General features: G+C 38.7%; 1 protein-coding gene across 1 annotated transcript in view; it reads right to left on the bottom strand.

Annotated features, from left to right (window-relative positions):
* LOC106095253 (uncharacterized) overlaps positions 1–26,512 on the bottom strand; it is a 75,467-nt gene that overhangs the window by 36,738 nt on the left and 12,217 nt on the right. The window contains exons 2-3 of the mRNA XM_059360410.1: positions 22,367–23,743; positions 10,659–10,789 (exon numbers count right to left, since the gene is read on the bottom strand). Coding sequence (XP_059216393.1) covers positions 10,659–10,789; positions 22,367–23,743 — 1,508 coding nt within the window. The remainder of the gene's footprint in view (positions 1–10,658; positions 10,790–22,366; positions 23,744–26,512) is intronic.

Raw genomic sequence — 26,512 nt, 5'->3', positions numbered from 1 at the left:
TTTCGGCACGACGTGTTTTGTTATGATATCCAACAACTGTGCATTCTATGGTTCAAATCGGTCTATAACCTGATATAGCTGTCATATAAACCGATCTTGGGTCTTGACTTCTTGAGCCTCTAGAGGGCGCAATTCTTATCCGATTTGAATGAATTTCGGCACGACGTGTTTTATTATGATATCCAACAACTGTGCCAAATATGGTTCATATCGGTCCATAACCTGATATAGCTGCCATATAAACCGAACTTGGGTCTTGACTTTTTGAGCCTCTAGAGCGCGCAATTCTTGTCCGATTAGAATGAAATTTTGCACGACGTATTTTGTTACGATATCCAACAACTGTGCCAAGTACGGTTCAAATCGGTCCCTAACCTGATATAGCTGTCATATAAACCGATCTTGGGTCTTGACTTCTTGAGCCTCTAGAGGGCGCAATTCTTATCCGATTTGAATGAATTTCGGCACGACGTGTTTTATTATGATATCCAACAACTGTGCCAAATATGGTTCATATCTGTCCATAACCTGATATAGCTGCCATATAAACCGATCTTGGGTCTTGACTTCTTGAGCCTCTAGAGTGCGCAATTCTTATCCGATTAGAATGAAATTTTGCACGACGTATTTTGTTACGATATCCAACAACTGTGCCAAATATGGTTCAAATCGGCACATAACCTGATATAGCTGCCATATAAACCGATCTTGGGTCTTGACTTCTTAAGCCTCTAGAGTGCGCAATTCTTATCCGATTGGAATGAAATTTCGCACGTCGTGTTTTGTCATGATATCCAACATCTGTGCCAAGAATGGTTCAAATCGTTCTATAACCTGATATAGCTGTCATATAAACCGATCTTGGGAATTGACTTCTTGAGCCTCTAGAGTGCGCAATTCTTATCCGATTTGAATGAATTTTGGCACGAAGTGTTTCGTTGTGATATCCAACAACTGTGCCAAGTATGATTCAAATCGGTTAATAACCTGATATAGCTGTCATATAAACCGATCTGGGATCTTGACTTCTTGAGCCTGTAGAGGTCGCAATTATTATCCGATTTGCCTGAAATCTTGTACGACGGATTCTCTCATGACCGTCAAAATACGTGTTTATTATGGTCTGAATCGGTCTATAGCCCGATACAGCTCCCATATAAATCGAGCTCTCTATTTTACTTCTTGAGCCCCCAAAGGGCGCAATTGTTATTTGAATTGGATGACATTTTACGCAGGTCTCCAACACATAAATTAATTGTGGTCCAAACCGGACCATATCTTGATATCGCTCTAATAGCAGAGCAAATCTTTTCTTATATCCTGTTTTGCCTAAGAAGAGATGCCGGGAAAAGAACTCGACAAATGCGATCCATGGTGGAGGGTATATAAGATGCGGCCGGGCCGAACTTAGCACGCTTTTACTTGTTATAAAAAACTTTGTCCAATGACTTCTAATATGGTCTTCAACATTCAATTCTTTTATGGTCCGAATCGGAGTATAACTTGACCTAGCTCCAATTGCATAACAATTCTTATCCATTATTCTTTGTTTGCTTAAAATTAGATGCCGCGCAAAGAACTCGACAAATGCGATCCATGGTGGAGGGTATATAAGATGCGGCCGGGCCGAACTTAGCACGTTTTACCAAAACTTAATGAAGCCTTACAAAGGTTTATTTGACAGTTCCAAAGGGTGATTTTTAAGCTATTATCTCTTTGGCATCACTGGTTTGAACAGCTCACGAACGTTTCGTGTTTTGTTTCGCTGTCAAACATCTTCAGTTTGGTCTATAATCGTCTTACATGAATTGTCTTACAAACGAACAACGCTTGAAAATGATTGAATTTCTTCTCCTTTCGAGGGGCTATGAGGGGCTATGTTAAGGGAGGCCACCGTAGCGCAGAGGTTGGCATGTCCGCCTATAACGCTGATCGCCTGGGTTCGAATCCAGGCGAAAACTTCAGAAAAAATTTTTCAGCGGTGATTATACCTTCCTAATGTTGGCAACATTTGTGAGGTACTGTACCTTTTGGTATGGCAGCCATGTATAAACTTCTGCACAAAGAGGTGTCGCAGACCAAGGATATTTTCTACGAGCGCCTAGAGAGAGAATACGATCGCTGCCCCGTCTATGATATTAAAATCTCTCTGGGAGATTTTAATGCGAAAATAGGGAAGGAAGACATTTTTGGTCCAACAGTCGGAAAATTTAGCCTCCACGAGATGACGTCTGATAATGGGTTGAGGCTAATAGATTTCGTCGCGGCACCAGATTTCAGCACAAAAATATTCGCAAAACCACATGGCTGTCACCCGTTCAAAACACGTGAAACCTAATTGATCACCTTGTGATAGATGCAAGGCTTTCATCCAGTGTGTAAGATGTACGATCGATCCGTGGAACGATATAAATTCGAATCTTTCGCAAAGGTTTGGACCCTTTTGAACATGTCGAGGAAGGTACACTGCATGGAAGGTGGACATTGAAAAGGTGCAAACATAACAGATGGCAAATGGCATACTCCACTCGACTGATCCAACTGCTTGATGAAAGTACTCCTTATACCGATGAAATAATGGCGCTCCATGGAAAATGCCGCGAAATCCGTAGTTGGGTAGCGGAACCCTCCCACAAGAAACCGACCAAGAGTGTCGAGATGCTATTGCAGCCAAGAATGCGGCATATAGGGCAACCCTGCAAACAGTAGCAATACGACAGATGAAGGAGAGGTATCGGTATGAGAGATATTGGTATTGAGATGTACAGGATTCAGAATAAAGTCCAGAAATTCTACCAAATAATTAAACATCAAACCGTTGGCTATGGTGCAGCCACATCCTCCTTCAGGAACAAACAAAGAAATCTGCTTACTGACATAGATAGCATGCTAAGGATATGGAAAGAACATTTTAACCAACTGCTGGTGTCCGACGTTGGCGACGAAGAGGATAGCGCAGAAACAATCCCTGATGATGGCATGCTAATGGAATGCTTACCTCCCATTCAGAATGAGGGCCAAGTAGTTGTGACCCGACTGAAGAACCACAAGGCAGCAGGAGCCGACGGGTTACCCTCTGAACTATAAAAGACCGGAGGCGCCACGCTGATAATGCGTATGTGTCAGCTTGTGTGCGCAGTCTGGCTAGAAGAACGCATACCCGATGATTGGAACCTCAGCATACTATGTCCCATACACAAGAGAGGAGACAAGACGGAATGTGCCATTTACAGAGGAATAAGTCTTCTCACCATCGCATAGAAGATACTTTCGGGCGTACTGGTTGAAAGATTAAAACTTAAAGTCAATGAGATAATTGGGTTCTATCAATGCTGCTTTAGACCTGGTAAATCCTGGAAAATACCCGAGAAGTACAAATAAACACCTACCATCTCTTTGTTGACCACAAAGCCGCTTTCAATACTCCTTTACGTTCAAAGGTATTTCAAGTCATGTCTGAGTTTGATATCCCTGCAAAATTAATAAGACTCTGCGGGATGACACTGGCTGATACGAGTTCCTCAATAAGAATAGGAAATAATCTCTTGGAACCATTAAATACCAAACGAGGTTTCAGACAGGCTATCGTGTGATCTCCTTAATATCTTGCTGCAGAAGATTATACGAGATACAGATGTCAATAGATATGACACACTAATCACAAGAGAACACATGCTACTCGATCATCATCGACATCATAGGTCGGTCACCGGAAGTAGTAACTGCACCCTTTGAAAAAATCGAAATATAATCCAAGAAAATGGGTCTGGCAGTAAATGGAGATAAGACGAAATGGATAAAGAAAATGGAGGAAGTTGGGAACCACAACTTTGAGATAGTCAGCAACTTTATCTACCTCGGCACCGCCGTAACCAAAACGAATGACACCAGTTTTGAGATAAGGCGAAAAGTTGCTACTTTGGATTAAGTAAGCATTAAGACACAAGGCTACCTCTCAACAGACGAAGATTACACTATACTATATAGACACTGATACTACCCGTGTTGTTATACGATTCTGAGGCGATACGATATGGTCTAAATCAGTCGATATCCTAATATAGCTCCAATATAAACCGATCTCCTGATTTGACTTCTTGAGTCCTGGACGGCGCAATTCTCTATCTAATTTGGCTGAAATTTCGCATATGTCGTTTTGGTTTGACTTCCAACAACTGTGCAAAGTATGATCTAACCTGATATAGCTTCCATATAAACCGATCTCCCAATTTGACTTTTTGGGCCTCTTGAGGGCTCAATATAGGTCAATAACTTCATATAGCTCATAAATATTTGAAAAGGTAATTCAAAGAACTTCACAAATCGCTTTCGTCATGGTGGAGGGTACATAAGATTCGGCCGGCCAAGCTTAGCACGCTTTTATTTGTTCTTTATCAGTACTCCTATTACTTGTGGCTTTACCTAACAAATGCTGCTCAAATGTATCCTTTTCTTTGTCATGTTGCCACCTTGGTTTTGGGTTTGTATCCCAGTTTATGTGGTTCACACCACACCTTATTTCAAAGTTTTCCCATAAAAATTTAACAAAACTCCTTTACCTTGAACACGAAACAGAGAGTTTAGCGTATTCTTGTTAGTTTTCTTTGTGTTTCTTAAATGTTCATAATTTTAACTTTACCATAAGTTTCGCTTCTTAACCAAGAGTTGAGCTGAATTCTTGGCTATATTTTCTTAATATTTAGTATGACGTTTGTTGGACTTGGTTCTATGTGCATGCACCTTCATCACACGAAATGCATTATTTTAACAGCCATTGTTCTATCGCCCAATGGCCAACTATTTGCGTTAAATGTACGAGTAACTTGCCAGTTGTGAATGTATTGTAGGTGGCTGTATGTATGTGTGTGTGTGTGTAAAGATAAAATTAAAACTTTTCTTTAATTCACAGTTATATATTCAGTTGTCTATTGTTGTGAGCTTTAGTATTCGCCTTTTTTTGGCTTAAAGTTTTGGAGGGCAGAGACCTGAGCGAGAAGGAGAGTTGTTGGAATGGTGGATTAGTTTGAATAGTTTTCAGCTAGATGAGGTAAAGGAAACAAATTTCCATGTCGCTTGGTTCGCTGAATTTGAAGTTTAGAGAGAATTTGAAGTTTTCAAAATGTGTTCTGGCGGTTACGCTGCCATATTGATGTCCAATATTCAATGCTTTAAAAATTAATTGGTACCGAAGAAGTGATAATACTATTTTCAGTTGAATTCTTTGTATAACAGTTATCTACAAAGTGTTATATAGTATAATTCATGCGAAAAATAATAATCTTTTCACAAACGGCCTTATATGAGTAATAAGCCTAATTTAAAAAGGCTTTTAATTTTTTATAAATCGATTATTTGGCATAGCAGAAAAGTGTTATACTGTTATACATAAACATCTGTTCTAAAATTTTTGCAAATATGCATAAAAACTAATGAATCAAATAAAAACAAGTAAAAAGGCGTTAAGTTCGGCCGGGCCGAACTTTGGATACCCACCACCTCGGGTATATATGTAAAGCACCTTTCGTCAAAATCCGGTGCAAAACTCATACCTTATGTCCCATAGCAGAAATATGTGGAGGGGCTTAACTTAACTTTTGTCCCAAATTTCGGCAACATCGGACAATAAATGCGCTTTTTATGGCCCCAAAACCTAAAACCTTGAGATCGGCCTATATGGCAGCTATATCCAAATCTGGACCGATCTGTTCTATAATGCAGAGGTATGTCAAGGGGCTTAACTTAACTTACTGTCCCAAATTTCGGCGACATCGGACAATAAATGCTCCTCTTAATGGCCTAAGACACCAAATCGGAGGATCGGTCTATATGGCAGCTATTTCCAAATCTAAACCGATCTGAGCCGAATTAATGGAGGACGTCGGAGGGCCTAAGGCAACGCACTGTCCCAAATTTCAGCAAAATCGGATAATAAATGTAGCTTTTGTGGGCATATGACCCTAAATCGGAAGATCGGTCTATATGGCAGCTATATCCAAATCTAAACCGGTCTGAGTCATATTAACGGAGGACGTTAAAGGGCTTAGGACAACTCACTGTCCCAAATTTCAGCAAAATCGGATAATAAATGTAGCTTTTATGGGCCTAAGACCCTAAATTGGAGGATCGGTCTATATGGCAGCTATTTCCAAATCTGGACCGTTTAGAGCCAAATTGATGGAGGACGTCGGAGAGCCCAAGACAACGCACTGTCCCAAATTTCAGCAAAATCTGATAATAAATGTAGCTTTTATGGGCATATGACCCTAAATCGGAGGATCGGTCTTTATGGCAGCTATATCCAAATCTAAACCGATCAGAGTCATATTAACGGAGGACGTTAAAGGGCTTAAGAAAACTCACTGTCCCAAGTTTCAGCAAAATCGGATAATAAATGTAGCTTTTATGGGCCTAAGACCTCTAAATTGGAGGATCGGTCTATATGGCAGCTATATCCAAATCTGGACCGATCTGTGCGATAATGCAGAGGTATGTCAAGGGGCTTAACTTAACTTACTGTCCCAAATTTCGGCGACATCGGACAATAAATGCTCCTCTTAATGGCCTAAGACCCCAAATCGGAGGATCGGTCTATATGGCAGCTATATCCAAATATGGACCGATCTGTGAGATTTTGCAGAAGTATGTTAAGGGGCTTAACTTAACTCACTGTCCTAAATTTCGGCGACATCGGACAATAAATGAGCATTTTATGGGCCTAAAATCATAAATCTAGAAATCGGTCTATATGGCAGCTATATCCAAATCTGAACCAAATTGCAGAAATATGTCGAAGGGCCTAACGCAACTCACTGCCCCAAACTATAGCAAAATCGGATAATAAATGTGGCTTTTATGGACCTAAGACCCTAAATCGGAGGATCGCTGTATATGACAGTTATATCCAAATCTAAACCGATCTGAGTCATATTGACGGAGGATGTTGAAGGGCCTAAGACAATTCACTGTCCCAAATTTCAGCAAAATCGGCTAATAAATGTGGCTTTTATAGGTCTAAGACCATAAATCGGAGGATCGGTCTATATGGCAACTATATTTAAATCTGGACCGATCTAAGCCAAATTGAGGGAGGATGTCGAAGGGCCTAACACAACTCACTGTCCCAAATTTCAGCAAAATCGGAAAATAAATGCGGCTTTTATTGGCCTAAAACCCTAAATCGGCGGATCGGTCTATATGGGGGCTATATCAAGATATAGTCCGATATAGCCTATCTTCGAACTTAACCTGCTTATGGACAAAAAAAGAATCTGTGCAAAGTTTCAGCTCAATATCTCTATTTTTGAAGACTGTAGCGTGATTTCAACAGACAGACGGACAGACGAACGGACAAGTCTAGATCGTCTTAGATTTTTACGCTGATCAAGAATATATATAATTTATAGGGTCGGAAATGGATATTTCGATGTGTTGCAAACGGAATGACAAAATGAATATACCCCCATCCGTCGGTGGTGGGTATAACAAGTAAAAAGGCATAAAGTTCGACCGGTCCAAATTTTGGACACCCACCACCTCGGGTATATATGTAAACCCCATTTGGTCACAATCCGGTTAAAATTGGATAACTTTAAAATCTCACCAAAATCGGGTAATAAATAAAGCTTTCATGATCTGCAGACCCTTAATCGGCTCATCGGTCTATATGACAGCTATATCTAAAGGGTCGCTTCGATAAAGGGTTGCTTCAGACCCTTTATCTGCAGATCGGTCTGTATGACGGCTATATCTAAATATAGTCCGATTCGAACCACATTTAAGGCGGATGTTGAGAGACCTAATACCACCCACTGTTTCAAATTTCAGCGAAATGGGGTAATAAAATATGGGCTTCAGACCCTTTATCGGCAGATCGGTCTATATGGCAGCTTTATATAAATTTTGTCCGATCTGGACCATATTTGAGTTCTATGTTAGGTGGAGTTAAACTTTCAAATTTCAGCGAAATCGGTTGAAAAATAAAGCTTTAATGGGCTTTTTATGGGCCTTTATCTGGAGATCGGTCTATATGGCAGCTATATCCAAATATGGTCCGATTTGGCCCGTTCAAAATCTTAATCAGCGTGCCACAAAAGGACGTATCTGTGCCAAATTTCAGCTCAATATCTCAATTTTTGAAGGCTGTAGAGTGATTACAACAGACGGACGGACACACGGACCTCATTTAATTGTCTTAGGATTTTACGTCAACCCGAAATATATACACTTTGTAGGGTCGGAAATTGATATTTCGATGTGTTGCAAACGGATTGACTATATGAATATTGACTTGTAACAGAATATCACTTTTAGATCTGTGACTTCACTTTGTTGTTAAAAATCGAATGTCACATTTATTCCTTATGATTCATACATATAAAGAAAGAGACCAGTATTGGATTATCGGACGAATACAATATTTTGCAAAGTGTTATATATTGTGTATAGCAGTATAACACTTTACGCATAATTGTTGAACTTCTGGTTGCTCTGAACACAATTTTAAATACAAATTTGGGGTGAGTAAAGTTTTCTTTAAAAGATTGCTTTGACGAGTCTCCTTCTTTGCTTTCTCCATTTTGTTTCTTCTATACCTCTTACAAGTTCCTCGTGTACAAAATAGTTTTTCCCATTTTAATTCTTAAACAATGTGCAAAACATTAAAATTTTCCTTATGAGCGCACGGTATGGCATGGCATCATCATACCTTGTCAACAATGTGGCTTTAAAATTTTGAATTGCTTTTAAGGGAAAGTTTTTCCATTTACAAAATTGCCATTAAGTTGCAAGAACTGTGGCGCAAAAAAAAATCCCGTAACATTTATCACCATCCAAAGACGTGCAACAATGACTGCATCATATTAACAGCCAACGAGTCATAAATGAAGGAAAACAAGTGAACTCAGTTCGGCCGTGCCGAAATTTAAATACCCATCACCATGGATGAATTCATCATTTCATTCTATTTGAACTCCACTACCATATCCATAGTTATATCCAAGTAAAGGGTGATTTTTTTGAGGTTAGGATTTTCATGCATTAGTATTTGACAGATCACGTGGGATTTCAGACATGGTGTCAAAGAGAAAGATGCTCAGTATGCTTTGACATTTCATCATGAATAGACTTACTAACGAGCAACGCTTGCAAATCATTGAATTTTATTACCAAAATCAGTGTTCGGTTCGAAATGTGTTCAAATTTTGACAAATTTTGTTCAGCGATGAGGCTCATTTCTGGATGAATGGCTACGTAAATAAGCAAAATTGCCGCATTTGGAGTGAAGAGCAACCAGAAGCCGTTCAAGAACTGCCCATGCATCCCGAAAAATGCACTGTTTGGTGTGGTTTGTACGCTGGTGGAATCATTGGACCGTATTTTTTCAAAGATGCTGTTGGACGCAACGTTACGTTACGGTGAATGAACACATTTCGAACCGAACACTGATTTTGGTAATAAAATTCAATGATTTGCAAGCGTTGCTCGTCTGCGCCACGGTGGCCCTCAGATTGGTCAAGGATTTAATCTGTGTCTTGAAGAAATACGGATCTGTGCAAAATTTTAGCTAGATATCTCATTTTTTGAAGGCTTTAGCGTGATTACAACTACCGGTCAGCCAACCGAATGGACAGACACATGGACATTGTTAAATATATATAATTTGTAGGTGTGTAAACGAGATGACTGAATGAATATACCACCTGTCCTATGTTGGTGGGTATAGTTAAATACCCTAAACGTGGAAAATATCTCAAGAAAGTAAGCAAAAAGGCAAGCAACAGAGGATGACAATAAAATACACCTTCGCTGACAAGTGACATGCCAAGAAGTAAATACACAAACTGAGTGGTAGAGATGCAAAGGAATGTAAGTTGCAAATTAAAACTTCTTTCGAATTCAATAGTGTGGTCCATTGACTTTGAACTATAGTCCTCGTCCCTTTTAGTGAAGATGGACCATTTAAGTATGTTCTGGCACTGTATCGATAAATTAAGTTATTATGGAATCAACATTTCTATGTTGGCCCATGTTGCTTCTCTTCTCAAAATTTTGCCTCAAATCATTCTTTTTCATGAATTCGTTTGTTAACATGGATTTCGTTCAATCGCCTAACAAAGTAAATACAACATTCTCTGATCCTTTGGCTAAAATGTTGTAAGAGAGTCTGCTATATATGCATCTGGTGTTTCAGCCCATGAACGCAATTGCTACTGTCCCTATCTACTATCCAGTAAGACGAGAAAATACACAAAGAGTTACTTTATTTTCCCACTTTGTTCCATAACAAAAGAGGTTAGGCCTGCTCTGGTCTGGAGGAACAAAATCTCTTAAAAATTATCGTCTTCTGGCCTTTAACGTTTTCGGGTCCTGGCCCTGTGCATGCTTTTGTCAGCCATCTTCATCATCTTCTCATCTCATCTCATGTCATCTCATCTTCTCTTCATCATCTTCAGTCATCTTCTTCAGTTATATCACTCTAATAATCTACCTTCTTTCGTTCTTTGAGGACTTACATCTTTTTGTGATTTAAGCTATTTAGCTTTTTACTTTATTCTGTAACTGCAGGAAATGATAGATGACATACATTGTCATTGCCTTCAAAAGTTAGTATCTACGCAGTTCTGCTTGCTTATTTGCTAGCTTGCTTGCATAATACATACCTCGCAAAATTTCGCGCCATAACGCGGAGGTGGAGAATCACAAAAGCGATAACGATTTCTTGTGCCACCCAGACAGTTCGTCGAACAGGGTGTCCATTCACTCCAAGGGCCCCAGCCTCCTGTGTCAGATTCTGCAAAAAAAAAAAAATAAAAGAAATATTTTTGGGTTAAGTGCTGCTTCAACGTTGATTTTGATGATAATGCTGATGTGAATAATACACATGTGGTTGTGGCTGCAAAACAATGGGGAATTAAAGAGCAGAAAGCAACATAAGTTGAGATTTGTTTGACCCAATTCCATGATACAAGTAGGAAACACCCATAGTTAAAGTATTTACAAACACATTTTTTTAATATCCGCTTACATCATTAAAGAGCCTCTTCCGGTCCCCTAAAGTTTTTTGTCTCTTGTTGCCTGTCTGTCAAGGCGGAAGATGACACATTCTCTATCGCCTAAACAATGTGATGTATACAAGTATCGCTTGTTTGTTTGTTTTCCCTTCTCCAATTTTATTTTTTTTTTTTTTTTGTTATTCAATCTGCTTCCCATGAACAATAAATGTTGACAACAAGACAAACAAATGTTAAGGAGGAGAACGACAATCCGATGTATGTTGGAATGGTGAACATGTTCTGCATACACTTGTGCCCAATAACCGTTGATATTGTTTAGCCACAATTTGCTCCTCGACACCAGCACATAGAGAAAATGTGACACTAAATATATATAATTGAAATTAACAGCATCATGATGCGGAATGTGGGAGAGAGGGAAAACAATATTGGAAAATTATTCCATAAAATTCTTCTTGAATAAAATCAATGATAGATTATACTTGATTCCGGATAATCTCTTATCATTGCTTATATGTGATCGTTGAGGAACTTTAATCAATAATAATCCATGATCATTGATGATCTTTGTACATTAATAATGTTTGATCGTTGCAGATGTCTGATGGTTGAGGAACTCTAATTTTTGATGATCTTTCATCATCATTTATTTTTGATCGTTGATGATCTGTGATCAATAATGTACCTTATCATCGATGCTTTTGGAATATTGATGATGTCTTTGATCAATCATGATTGTTAATCATTGATGATCCTTGATCATTGATGATCCTTGATGAATGATGATCCTTGATCATTGATGATCCTTGATCATTGATGATCCTTGATCATTGATGATCCTTGATCATTGATGATCCTTGATCATTGATGATCCTTGATCATTGATGATCCTTGATCATTGATGATCCTTGATCATTGATGATCCTTGGTCATTGATGATCCTTGATCATTGATGATCCTTGATCATTGATGATCCTTGATCATTGATGATCCTTGATCATTGATGATCCTTGACCATTGATGATCCTTGATCATTGATGATTCTTGATCATTGATGATCCTTGATCATTGATGATCCTTGATCATTGATAGTTAATGATCTTTCATCATTGATTATGTTAAAATATTAATGATCATTGGTAATCGGTGACCATTGTTGATTTCTGATCATTGATGATCTTTGACATTGATGATCTTTGATCATTGATGATCTTTGATCATTGATGATCTTTGATCATTGATGATCTTTGATCATTGATGATCTTTGATCATTGATGATCTTTGATCATTGATGATCTTTGATCATTGATGATCTTTGATCATTGATGATCTTTGATCATTGATGATCTTTGATCATTGATGATTTTTGATCATTGATGATCTTTGATCATTGATGATCTTTGAGCACTGATAATCTGTGACCATTGCCGATTCCTGATCATTGATGATTTCTCATCATCTTCGATAATTGATACACTTTAATCATTGATGATGTTAAAATATTGTATTAATGATCATTGATGATCTGTGACCATTGTTGATTTCTGATCCTTGATGATTGCTGACCATGTATGCTCTCTATTCATTGATGATCCTTGATCATTGATAAGCTATGATAATTGAGGACCTTTGATCATTAACGATCTTTGATCATTGACAATCGGTGACCTTTGACGATTCCTGATCATTGATGATTTCTCACCATGTTTGATCACTTATGTTCTTTCATCATTGATGATCTCTGGTCATGTATGATCTTCGATAATTGATAAACTTTCATCATTGATGATCTGTGACCATTGTTGATTCCGATCATTGATAATTACTTATCTCTAATAATCTCGGATGATTGATGATCATTGATAATCGTTGACCATTTATGATGTTGAATCATCGATGATGATGTTTGATTATCTTCGATAGTTGATGATATGAAATCATTGACATCTCTAAGATCATCTCAATATCTTAGATCATTGATGAAATCTAGGTTCATTGATGTCCTCTAACTCTTTATGATGTTGTTATTGTAGCCACATTTGCAGGTGGAGGTGGCGATCTTCGCCAAGCTCCTGTATTTGAGCAAGCTCTTTCCAGTCCAAAACCGATCGCCGAGGGAACCAGATGGTCATTGGATATTTATAGGCGGCAATAACTCGCTTTGTCATATCGAGCATCGAAGGCACTCTGTATTTTTACAAGAGCTTGTGCCGCTCGGCCTTCGACTGAGACTCTCCGCTCGATACCGCTGATTGTCGGCGACTGCCTTTGCAGCTACTCCGTATGGAGCATTTCACTATCTCCAGCTTGTTGACGAGCCCGGTAGCTCGCAGCTATGCTTCTCGTGGCAGCATTGAACACCACACAGATCGGACGTCAATGTTTCAGCCTGTGCGATGCTCTCAGCTATCGTGCCGAATTTTAAATGATAAAGTCGCAATACAGTTTTCCCCCTTTATGATCATTGGATTATGTTGATTGATCGTTGGATGATCAAACATCATTTGATGATCTCGGATCATTAATGATCTGTGGTCATTGATGATATGCGATCATTGATGATCTCTGACCATTGATGATCTCTGATCATTGATGATCTCTGATCATTGATGATCTCTGAACATTGTATTATCTCGGATCATTGATGATTTCTGATCATTGATATTTTGTAACTGATGATCATTAGCCATCAATGGTCGTCAATGATCATTGATGTTTCTTGATCATTGATGTTTCTCGATCAGTGGATGATCTCTGATCATTTGATGATCTTTGATCATTTGATGATTTCTGATTATTTGATGATCTCTGATCATTTGATGATCTCTCATCATTGGGTGATTGCTGATCATTGGATGATCTCCTATAATTTGAGTATGTCTGATCATTGGGTGATCCCTTATTAAAGATGATCTTTGATTATTCATGATAAAGAATCCCTTATTGAAAATTTATCTGTGATCTTTGATGAACTTCGATCATTGATGAACTTCGATCATTGATGGTCTTCGATCATTGATGATCTGTGATAATTGGTGATCTGTGATCATTGATCATAGATGATCTTTCACTACTGACGATGTTTGATTATGTCTGATCATTGGTTTTCAGACATTAATAATCTTTGATGATTTCTGATCATTGATGATCTATTATCATTGATGTCTCTGTTTTGTAACCGTTACTGATCACTTTTGATTTGTTTCCATTGATGCTCCCTGTTAGTTGGTAATTTTTCATCATTGAGTAAATTACACTAATGGTTGACTTCCCCTTATATGCCACACGCTTCAGAGATGCCGTCTCGAACCTTAAGTTGCCGACTGAAGCTTCTTCAGCAGGGTGAAATTGCCTCTTTCTGAGACATGATATTTATGCATATCACCACATACGGGGAATTTGGTATATTAATGAAAGTGGAGAGCTACTTATCGAGTATTTTATAAGTTGCAATCTGGGGATTTGTAATAAAGAAAAAAAAAACCGACCTATATTATCAGGAGCAGTCAGCAGGAGAATCTCAGAAAAGAATTAGTGGAAGTGTTTAATGATTACGGCTTCACCGGTCGACCGAAATACTGCAGAAGTAGTCCCTGTGCTTAACAGAAGAAGGACGGATTGGGATAAGTTTTGGCATGAATTTCGCAATCCCTTGTAGACTTGAAAAGAATATAATGGTCGAACGGCTCACAAAGGCTCTGAATGACAATCATGACTCCGCGTGTCTTAGAACCCAACCAAGGGGTAAAAGGCCTTGTTTCTAAACTGCCTACTTAATCCAAAGTTTGTTTGAATTATTCTTCACTTTAATTCAAAACTGTGGTCATTCGTTTCGGTTACGGTAGTGCCGAGGTAGATAAAGTTGCTGACTATCTCAAAGTTGTGGTTCTCAACTTTCTCCATTTTCTTTAACTGATTGATTGTACAAGCCGTATTGGGAGATGATACCATCCATTACGTCTTATCTCCATTTACACAATTACTTATCCTTTATAATTTTTTACAGTATCATGTATAGATAATGTATTTACTCATATCAAAACGTACGCTCCTACAATGCTGACACTTTGGCTATATTTTGCAATGCGTGTGGCATTGTACACTCTCTGCATCCAAATACGCTCAAGTATTGGTGCTAGCAAAGAGTTAAGATACATTGGGATACAATACATCCGCCATTGTTTAAACGCATTAAAACATGAATCCTTGGTGCCATCAGCATTGCCATCAACGCCAGTGTCATCTATCCCCCCATATCATTAAGGGAAAACCCATATAGACCAGGCCAAGACAAGTCAAGCTTGACGAGGGATACAATGAAAATTGTGTTGTTGCAAATATTGCAATTTGCAGGATATGATGCTCAAACACAACCAGAATAAACGCAATCAACCATATTAACACTCCAAGAATGTCTTATATGAAAACAAACGTACACAGGCATAGACAGAAAGACGAGCTGGCAAGAAAAAAAATCGATGTAGTGTAAGTCATATGTAAAGGGCCTTTTAGTGGATCTAAAGCTTAAATTACCTATAGTGAACTTGGTTTTTGTTTGTAATTTAAATGGGGGATAACGGGATCATCATTTTAGGAGTTACAAACATTTTAAGTTAAATCTACCTCAAATGAGTTATCAGTTGCTAGGGAGTTACAGGAATTTTAGTTAAATTTTTATTCAAATGGTGTCATAATATTTGGATTTGTCACTTTAAATAAAAAAAGTGCAGATCTTCCAAAGTCATTATTCGCGAAATAGTTCGCCATGATCCATTTCTAGAACAAATAACGAAATCTGTTATTTCACAATGTGCTACAGGATTAGGTTAGGTTTAAATGCTAGTCTGAAATCAAACTTACTTAGGGTGGGAACAGAGTGCGCGCTGAAAGCTGAGCCGATATTGTCAATGCGATAAAGATTGTGATTACAAAAAAACAGGTTACATACAAGTCAATATAAATAAACTTGTGCATAATATAGTGAACGTAGAGCAGAGCTGAGAGCAAAGAAATATTTGCGCAAATTTTCAAGCGCCCAGCTTAACTCCTTCAAAATTTAGCGTGCTTTCGAAAGACGGACGGACATGGCTTAAAATGTCAAGAATATCCGATGAAGAGTATATATACTTTATGGGGTCCTTAACGAATATTTCGAAGTGTTACAAACAGAATGGCGAAATTAGTATACCCCCATCCTATGGCGGAGGGAATAATAATATTGGCCGCTTGACTGACTCAGAAGATTTTGATGCCAATGGTCCTTATGCCATTTCACCACTTCTTTCATTGCAAGGATCTCCTCTTGATACACACTTCACTGGTCGGGTAACCTTCTCGATACGACCTGACCTAGTTCTACAGAGAAGCCCTACTAGTCTTCTCGTTCGGAATCATCTGTATAGAAGTCAAGGTAACATCTATTATTATAGAATGCTCCCTTATATAAAGAGAGTGCTACTTTTGCCTCACGATTTTTCTAGCAATAGTGTCCAAAGGCATTGGTGTAAGCATTAAATTCAGTATGTCAAATGGTGTAATCCTCAGTGAGGCTGTGATGCATAAACAAGTAATCTTTTGGATCCGGCTGGGTATTGAACAGTGGATGGATTTTTGAAGCTCCGTCCATGACCTCTAGCTACAAACTTGCAATTTAACCGGTGATACATTATCAGGACCTCAGTCTGTCTGTTGAAATCACGCTACAGTCTTTTAAAATAGAGATATTGAGCTGAAACTTTGTACAGATTTGTTTCTGTCCATAGGCAGGTTAAGTTCGAAGATGGGCTATATCGGACAACATCTTGATATAGCCCACATATAGAACGATCCGCCAATTCAGGGTCTAAGGCCCATAAAAGCCACATTTACTATCCGATTTTGGTGAAATTTGGAACAGTGAGTTGTGTTAGACCAGTCGATATCCTTCTTCAATTTGGCCCCGATCGGTCCAGATTAGGATATAGCTGCCATATAGACCGATCTCTTGACTTAAGATCCTGGGCCAACAAAAGACGCATTTAATGTCCGATTTTGCCAAAATTCGAGACAGTGAGATGTGTTAGATTAGGATGTCCGCTTATGACGCTAAACGCCTGGCAAGACCATCAGAAAAAAATTTTTTTCAGCGGTGGTTTTCCCTCCTAATGCTGGCAAGATTTGTGAGGTACTATGCCATATAAAACTGCTCTCCAAAGAGGTGTTGCACTGCGGCATACCGTTCGGACTCTTCTATAAAGAGGAGGCCCCTTATCATTGAGCCTAAACTTGAATCGGACTGCACTTATTGATATGTGCCCTTGTTCCTTAGTGGAATGTTAATGGGCAAAATTTGCATTTGAGATGTGTTAGGTTCATCGCCAATTTTCTTCAATTTGGCTCAGATCAGTCCAAATTTGGATATAGCTGTCATATAGACCGATCTATCAATGTAAGGTCTTGGGCCATAAAAGGCGCATTTATTGTCCGATGTCGCCGAAATTTGGGACGAAGAGTTATGTTAGGTTCTTCGACATCCCTCTTCAATATGGTTCAGATCGGTCCTGATTTGGATATAGCTGCCATATAGACCGATCTCCCGATTTAAGGTTTTGGGTTTATAAAAGGTGCATTTTTTTTGTTAGGCCCATCTCCAATTTTCTTTAATTTGGCTCAGATTGGTCTAGATTCGGATATAGCTGGTATATAGACCAATCTCTCGATTTAAGGTCCTGGGCCCATAAAAGGCGCATTTATAATTCCAATTCACCAAAATTTGGTACAGTGAGTTGTGTTAGGCCCTTCGACATACCTTTTAAATTTTGCCAAGATCGGTCCAGATTTGGGTATAGCTACCAAAAAGATTAATATTTTGTTTTATTAAATTGAACAATGACTTGTACATATACTCAAATTTAATGAAGTGGTTCATTTTGAATTTAAACAAATGTGGTAAGTATGGCCTAAATCGGTTCATAATTTGATACAGCTCCCATATAAACCGATTTACCAATTATGTTTCTTGAGCCTCTAGAGGGCGTATTTCTTATCCGATTTTGCTGAAATGTTGTAAAGGGTGATTTTTTTGAGGTTAGGATTTTCATGCATTAGTATTTGACAGATCACGTGGGATTTCAGACATGGTGTCAAAGAGAAAGATGCTCAGTATGCTTTGACATTTCATCATGAATAGACTTACTAACGAGCAACGCTTGCAAATCATTGAATTTTATTACCAAAATCAGTGTTCGGTTCGAAATGTGTTCAAATTTTGACAAATTTTGTTCAGCGATGAGGCTCATTTCTGGTTGAATGGCTACGTAAATAAGCAAAATTGCCGCATTTGGAGTGAAGAGCAACCAGAAGCCGTTCAAGAACTGCCCATGCATCCCGAAAAATGCACTGTTTGGTGTGGTTTGTACGCTGGTGGAATCATTGGACCGTATTTTTTCAAAGATGCTGTTGGACGCAACGTTACGGTGAATGAACACATTTCGAACCGAACACTGATTTTGGTAATAAAATTCAATGATTTGCAAGCGTTGCTCGTTAGTAAGTCTATTCATGATGAAATGTCAAAGCATACTGAGCATCTTTCTCTTTGACACCATGTCTGAAATCCCACGTGATCTGTCAAATACTAATGCATGAAAATCCTAACCTCAAAAAAATCACCCTTTACAACGACTTATTCTATAACGTTCAGCATACGTCTTAAATATGGTGCGAATCAGTCCATAACCTGATATAGCTTCCATAAAAAACAGATCTCCCGATTTTATTTCCTGTGTTACTATAGGGCGCAGTTCTTATCCGGGGAAATTTGCAGAATGACTTCCACTTTTGACTCCAACAGCCAAACCAAGTACGGTTCCAATCGGTCCATAATTTGGTATAGCTCCAATAACATAGCAAATTTATCCATTATACTTTGTTTCTCTATAAAGATATATAGGTCAAAGAACCATGGTGAACCATGTCCGGCCGAATTCAGCACGCTTTTACTTTCGTTTCGTTGGGTTACACTTTGGAGTGCTACCAAACTGAATATGAAACTATCTGGCCTGTTTCAGTTTTCGAAAACGCAAAAAGGAAGATTTTCTTTGCCTTGTGTCTTGCAAACCTTGCTAAAGCTATTTTGAATTCAGCTCATTCGACTGAACTCTTTTTAAGGCCCAATCAGGTGGAGCCTTCCAAAGTCTTCTTTCGAGAGAAGTGCCTACTCGAATTGTCTTGCATGCATTGGTAATATCCTCGTCTTCTTAACATGCTGAATATGTGTTGTTTCTTGCATTCGGGTTATGTCTCTGTTTTTTGTCTACGATGCCATGGAAAAAGAGGAAACGGGGAATAAATGCTCTCTCCCTTCCTGTCTCTCTTGTGCTGACAATTGCTGAGAGGCTAAAACAACATGAAATAAAGCGGATAATCGTTTCTTCAACCAATGACAGCATCGCCGACATAATGACGACAGATGACTGATGACATACGATGTGAGTTGAACTGAAGGCTGCAACAAATGATGACGTTGCAGAGTTGAAAATGTTTTTTTTTGTGTTTTCTACCAAAGGATATCCCTAAAGGACAAGCGAGCCGTGTAGCAAAATCAGTGTATGTGTAAATTTGAATGTGGCGAATGAATCAATATGTGGAATAATAACACACAGAGGGAAATGATATTTAAGTCCTACATACAACAAGCGTGTATGCATTGCATATCCTGATAAACACTTTTCATTTCACAATTGTTGAGATTTCATTTGCATCCTCAAAACAAACACAAACTCATCATCATCACTTTCTGTGATTGACATTTTATTATGCCAACAAATGTTAGGAAAATAAAATATGACGAGAGCAGCACAATGAGTGTTGATAGCAATTCCTTTGTAATGTCATGAAAGTCAAAATATGTCAGTAAGAAAGCTTTTGTGAAAATGAAGAAATTTAATTTAAATTATGTACCCACAATATGAATGTGTGAAAACCAACAGCAAATTGATAGATAGAGCAAATTGATATAGATTTTCCTAATAACAAGGTGTTCCCCAAAAGTGCAGACAACAATGTGAGAATGTTTGACTGGGTTATACAAAGAGATGCTGCTCAAGAGTTGTAGCGAAAAGCCTTTTTTGGGGTAAGTTACAATATACATCAAAATGTTCCATAAGTTCAGATACATATATCACGAACATAAATTCGTTATGGTTTTCAAACGTATGCGTTGTGGATAATTTTGCAAATGTGCACTGATTTGGAACGTTACATTTAGGAGATACAGTCATTTTAAGTTAATTTTATTACAAGGTATACAGTCTTCACCCTGGGATAAGAGACACACTAGCATAGTCATTTATTTTTTGATCCGCCGCAATACGAATTCTTCTCATCATTCCAGCAGCATGCCCAGAGCCTATATGCCTCCTTCATTCCCATGAATTTAATGAAAAAAATCCTGCCCCGTTGTTTTCTTCCAGTCTGGTTTCATACGTATTCGTATATCAAGTGCCTAGAAAAGGACGAGTTAGCAGACTATAGCCCAAATCTTAAGCACCCAGAAAAAGACGCCCAAGTCATCAATGAAGACCTATCTACCGGGAATTTAGTCAGTCGCACTACCCATGATGCCCTACTAAGCCGTTTTTGCAATATGAAGCAGAATCTCCAGGATCCTGACTCACAGATTTAAATGCAGTATGTTGTTATAGAAACAAGTAAAAGCCTGCTAAGTTCGGTCGGGCCAAATCTTGTATACCCTCCACCATGGATCGCATTTGTCAAGTTCTTTGCCCGGTATCTCTTCATAGGCAAACAAAGGATAACGAATACAATTTGCCTTGCTATTAAAGCTATATCAGGTTATGGACCGATTCAGGCCATACTTGGTTTGGATGTTGGGGACTATAGTAAAAGTCATGGAGCAAACTTTCAGCAAAATCGGATAACAATCGGTAGATCGGTTTATATGGGAGCTATATCAAGTTATAAATCGATTAAGACCATACATGGCATAGTTATTGGAAGGCGAAACTTAACACCTTATGCAAAGTTTCAACTAAATCGAATAATAATTGCGCACTCTAGAGTCTCAAGAAGTCAAGATTCGAGATGGGCTATATAAGGTTATGAACTGATTTAGATCATATTTTGCACAGTGGTTGAAAGTTATAACAAAACACTTTGGCGCAAAATTTCAGCCATATCCAATGAGAATTTTGCACTGTAAAGGCTCAACAAGTCAAGATCCCCTATCGCTATGGCCACTATATCCGATTATCAACTTATTTAAACCATACTTATCACAGCTGTTGAAAGTCATAACAAATCGCTACTTGCAAAATTTCAATTTGGATAAGAATTACGCCCTCTAGCGGCTCAAAAAGACAACATCCGAGATCGTTTTATATGGCAGCTATAGCAAAACATCATCCGATTTGGCCGATATACAATCCCAACTGCTCTGTACTGATAAGAAGTATATGTACCAAATTTCCCTCGAAAGCTAAGGTTATTCCGAATGACGCATGGACATGGCTTAATCGACTTAGAACGTCAAGGCGATCAAGTATATCTATATTTTGCTAGGTCTCACATCAATAGTTCGTGAAATGCAAACGGAATGACGAAATTTATATACCCCCATCCTATGGTGGAAGGTATAAAAAGCTGCCTTCTAGTTAGGTTTAATAAGTTGCTTACTATACAAGTTGAGTATACTTTGCGACCAGTCTGGTCCATTGTTCCCACTATTGAACCATCCAGATTGCTTTAAAAAGCCTCACAACTGGCGAATGCTCACATCTGCTAATTCATACAAGCACTTAAGTGAAACTCCTACTGCATGTCAGTGCGACACACACACACACAGCATATGGTTTATAGTCGCCTCTTACTTTCAGCATACCAGCGTGTTTTCCGATCAGATAGTGAGGTGTCATGACAGAAAAGACAAGTAAAAAGGCGTTAAGTGATTTAAAGGCTACATGGTGATTTCAACCGACAGACGGGCGGACGGACGGACATCGCTAGATCGTCTTAGATTTTTACTACGATCAAGTATATAAATACTTTATAGGGTCGGAAATGTATATTTCGATGTGTTGCAAACGGAATGACAAAATGAATATACCCCCTTCATTTGGTGGTGGGTATAAAATAAGTAAAAACGACTTAAAAACAAAATATTTTGAAACACATATTCTTTGGACCGAAAAAGGGAGTTGTGCAAAATTTTGCGGCAGGTACCTTGATCAGAAGAATACATGGACAGATAGACAGCAGATGGACAAAGCTAAATCGAATCAGAAAGTGATTGTAAGCCAGTCGATATACTTATCAAAGGGTTTTGCAAATATTATTTGTATTCTTTCCGAGCTTACCTTTCACCGGCAACGTGGGCACACAATCCATTCTCACATCGGCCACAGCTCCCGATATAGCCTGGGTGACATAGACAAAACAATACTCCACATATTTCTCCGTAAAGAGTTCGCAGCTAAAATACAGCGAGTACAGATTCTTAACTACCCGCTGTTCGGCTATGTAATGCAAAGTGGTGGGAGGCTTGAGTGAAGCTACATCTGCCCTCAGCTTAGCATAGACCCTAACTCGGTCACCTTGTTCCAAAATACAGCTGGGATATTCATAGAGAACCCCTATGCCGGTATGGGGATCACAGGGAAATATGCTGCGCGCATAGACATTGAAGACATATTTGTCACTCCAATCGACGGAGAGAAATCTACGAGTTATGGGTAAATGAGGAGCAGGCACCATAGGTCTCAGCTGGACGGCATAATTGCCTGCCAATCCAAAGAGGTCACAGGACAATTTAAAGGATTTCTGTTTGGGAAAGCCTCGCACCTGCTCGGCAAAGAGTATGCTGGATTTGGAGACATTCTGGGGCATGAGTTGAGAACAAGCCCGCTCTTTGCCACAATAGATAAGCTCTAGCCAGAATTCGGGAAGATCTTCTCGCTTCCAGGCGTTGTCACAGTTAACTTCGGGAAAACGCAGTTCTACCTCAACGGGACTATCCGGATATGTGGTTAGGCGTACAGGGCTAACAATCATTTCGGCACTGGGCCATCGCACATCCAGAGTCTGGCGCAAACGTTCATCGGTGGCTGGTATTAGCGTGGTGGTGGTCATGGCAGGTGTGGCCTCTGTCTTGCCCATCGACTCTGGCATTGCTGATTTATTGGTGGTTTGTAGATTGGAGACCAATTGCATTTCATAAAGACCACCAAACATAAAAGTCTGACAGGGTACTGCCACCTGGGTGACATTGTGACGGGGATCAGGATACACGGGAATATTTTGTATGATTTCCTTGCGTTTGCGTTGCAAGGGGAGGCTATCATTTGATGATGACGATGCAGCCGATGCAGTGGTGGCCAGAGGCGGTGCATTAGTTGGTGTTGCAGTCGTTATCTCCCCCTCGACCACAACTGGCATTCCTACATCTTCCTCAATGTATTTGCTAATGACCAAAGTATTTGTTATGAAGTTCTCTACCCCTAATGTGGCCTTATCCCTATCCCCACTTGATGTTCTTTGGTTGGTTGAGCCAATGGTGCGTGATGTTGTTGAAGTTTCCTGCTGAGCAGGTTGCTGTTGCTGCTGTTGGTGCTGTCCCAGCGTATCATTGTCCTCTTGGTCTAAGGAAAATTGTATCTGTACATGTAGATCTCCGCTTAAAGCAGTAAATGTGCTTGGAGTCATGAGACGACCCTTTCGGATTGCCAGCACGTGACCTTTTTTCAAGAAGCCATCGTTGTCGTCGTAACAACAGAGTCGGTGGTTGGGTGCATGCCATGCCAAAGCAAATCCAAGCATTTGTATTTGTTTGTGGCCAAGATTTTTATCCATTAAATCCAGTCACCAGCAGAAATAGAAGAAAAGAAAAAGAAAGAAAAAGAAATTATCAGGTTAGCAAGGAAAGCAAAGCTGCTGCATCAAAAGAGACATAGAGGGAAACAGAGAAATATTTGCCTTATAAAGATTAAAGCAATAAAAACCATAAATTCGCAAATAAGCTGGACTATTGCCCCCTGCCAAAATTCATACCTTAACCCTTCAACCTCTTTCCTTCCCCTATTGCTTGCAGACACAAGCATAAAAATTTTTCGATATCATTCTCTGCCCTTATCCTTCAAAGGTAATTTTGATGAACTCTTTTTTCAACTGAAATATAATATCTCCATCATTCAAGGGAAAGACTCAAAACGTTTATGAGCTAACAGATAAAAATAAAGTGGAGTTACTTAAAACCAGAGATTGTAAAAGAAAATAAATTTTATTCCTTTGCAAGGATAAATCGATAAATCTTTGACAACCTTTTTGCACAAAATGATGGGGTAGATGATTTCACCTTCATTTTGGCATATTTTTTAGAGGTAGCATAAATTGCTCACTATTAGGGGTTAAACAAAGATCAGAAATTCTGCGCTAGAAAATGAGTGTAATTTTCGACAGTTGAAAGAAAAACTCCTTTAACAAACAAAAACGTATCCCATGCCTACTTTCAGCAGAGTTCAATTTATGTCAACAAAGACCTAAAATATGGCTGAATAGTATTGGATGAATAAAGAGAATAGGTGGTGTCAACCTACTTCCCCTATTGCAAATTTAATACCTTTGCATACAAGTACGTTAATAGTAGACACCTATTTACACTGAAACAGGATATATGGAGAACTTTATTACATCATAGCCAATCCAGAGGTTATTTCGCATAGTACTGACCCTTGCTTTTCATACTGCCAGTGGCATTTATTACATATGCTTAAGTATGTAAGTGTTAAAATGTTTAATGATCTTACGGACAAAGAAAGGACATGCAAGGACTTAATTTTGCACATGGGGTTTTAGTTTCGTTGTGACAGACCAGATCGAACCCATGATTATCTACGTTCATCTTGTGAGAAACACATAGAAAGCAGATCTCTGTATCTGTGTGCTGCGAAAGCACCACATTATATTTTATCATCGACTATTCGGTATTCAACAAGTAAAAAAGTGTTATGTTCGGCCGTGCCGAACTCCTTTACCATGCCCACAGTTATATCTAAATTGGGGCTGGTCTGGATCATACTTTATTCAGGTCGCGACAACACTTATACAAGTCACAGTTTCAGCGAAATCCGGCAAAAAATCGGCAGCTGTATCTTTAAAGTCTGATCTGGATCATATTTGGGTTGGATGTCGGAAGACTTTAAACACATCACTAATACAAATTTCAACAAAATCGCTAAATAAATAAAGTTTTATGGGCCTAAGCTATATCTTAATATCATCCGATGTCAACCATATTTGGGTCAGATGTCGGGAGGCTTTAACCAACTCACTGTTTAAAATTTCAGCGAAATCGGATAATAAAAAAAGTGTTTTAGGGGCTTTAGACCCTTTATCGGGAGATCGATCTATATGGCAGCTATGTCTAAATATAGTCCGATCTAAACCATATTTGGAACGGAGGTTGAGAGGACTAAAAATACTCACTGTTTAAAATTTCGGCAAAATTTGATAATAAATAAATAATTTAATGGGCTTCAGAACCTTTATTGGGAGATCGGTCTATATGGCCGATCCGATGTGAACCAAATTTTTCCAAAATTCTTTTGAAAATTTCAGCAAAATCGGGTAATAAATAAAGCTTTTATGGGCTACAAACTCTTTATCGGGAGATCGGTCTATATGGCAGCTATATCTAAACATGGACCGATCTAATGCATATTTAGTTCAGATATAGAGAGGCTTAATAAAACTCACTTGAGTTATCCAATTTTCACCGGATTTTGAAGAAATGGGATTTACATATATTCCCGAGGTGGGTTTCCCAAGTTCATCCAAATCTGAGCCCATTTGGATGAAATCTTGCCGATATGTTAAGATCGTCAACAAACCAATCCATGCCAAATTTTGTGCAGATCGGTTGAAAGTTGTAGTTACTACGGCCATTTGAGTGAAAATCGAGCGATACATATATATGGGAGCTATATCGAGATCTAAACCGATTTTTACCAAAATCAAAAGCGTTCGTCTTTGGGTCAAAAAAGTGAGATGTGCGAAATTTCTTGATGATTGGAGAACAACGATACCCTGCACTTTGATTACAAGAATAAATGGACTCACAGACGGACGGACGGAAAGTGATCGGTATACCTGTCAATGGGTATAGCTTTTCTCCTTCTTAGCGTTGCAAACAAATGATGCACAAACTCATAATACCCTGTACCACAATGGTGGTGATTTGGACATTTTCTCTACTCCCCCACAATTATATTAAGAATTGTGCTTGATGTCATTACACCCATTACCACAACAAACTCATCATTAAATTACTGTGATATTGGAACTAATCCTCAGTGAACATGTACACAAACTTATATAAAACTCATAATTTAATTACGTTTTCAAAAATGAATGTCTCTGAAAGAATCAAAACCACATTGAGGCCTTATTTAATTTCAAACCATAGCTACCACAACACCACCACTCTTAGTCTGTCATAATGTAATCAA

Source organism: Stomoxys calcitrans, chromosome 1 (assembly GCF_963082655.1).
Source record: "Stomoxys calcitrans chromosome 1, idStoCalc2.1, whole genome shotgun sequence".
NCBI lineage: Eukaryota > Metazoa > Arthropoda > Insecta > Diptera > Muscidae > Stomoxys > Stomoxys calcitrans.
The sequence above is the reverse complement of the archived record's forward strand: the minus strand, read 5'-3'. Positions and strand labels throughout refer to the sequence as shown.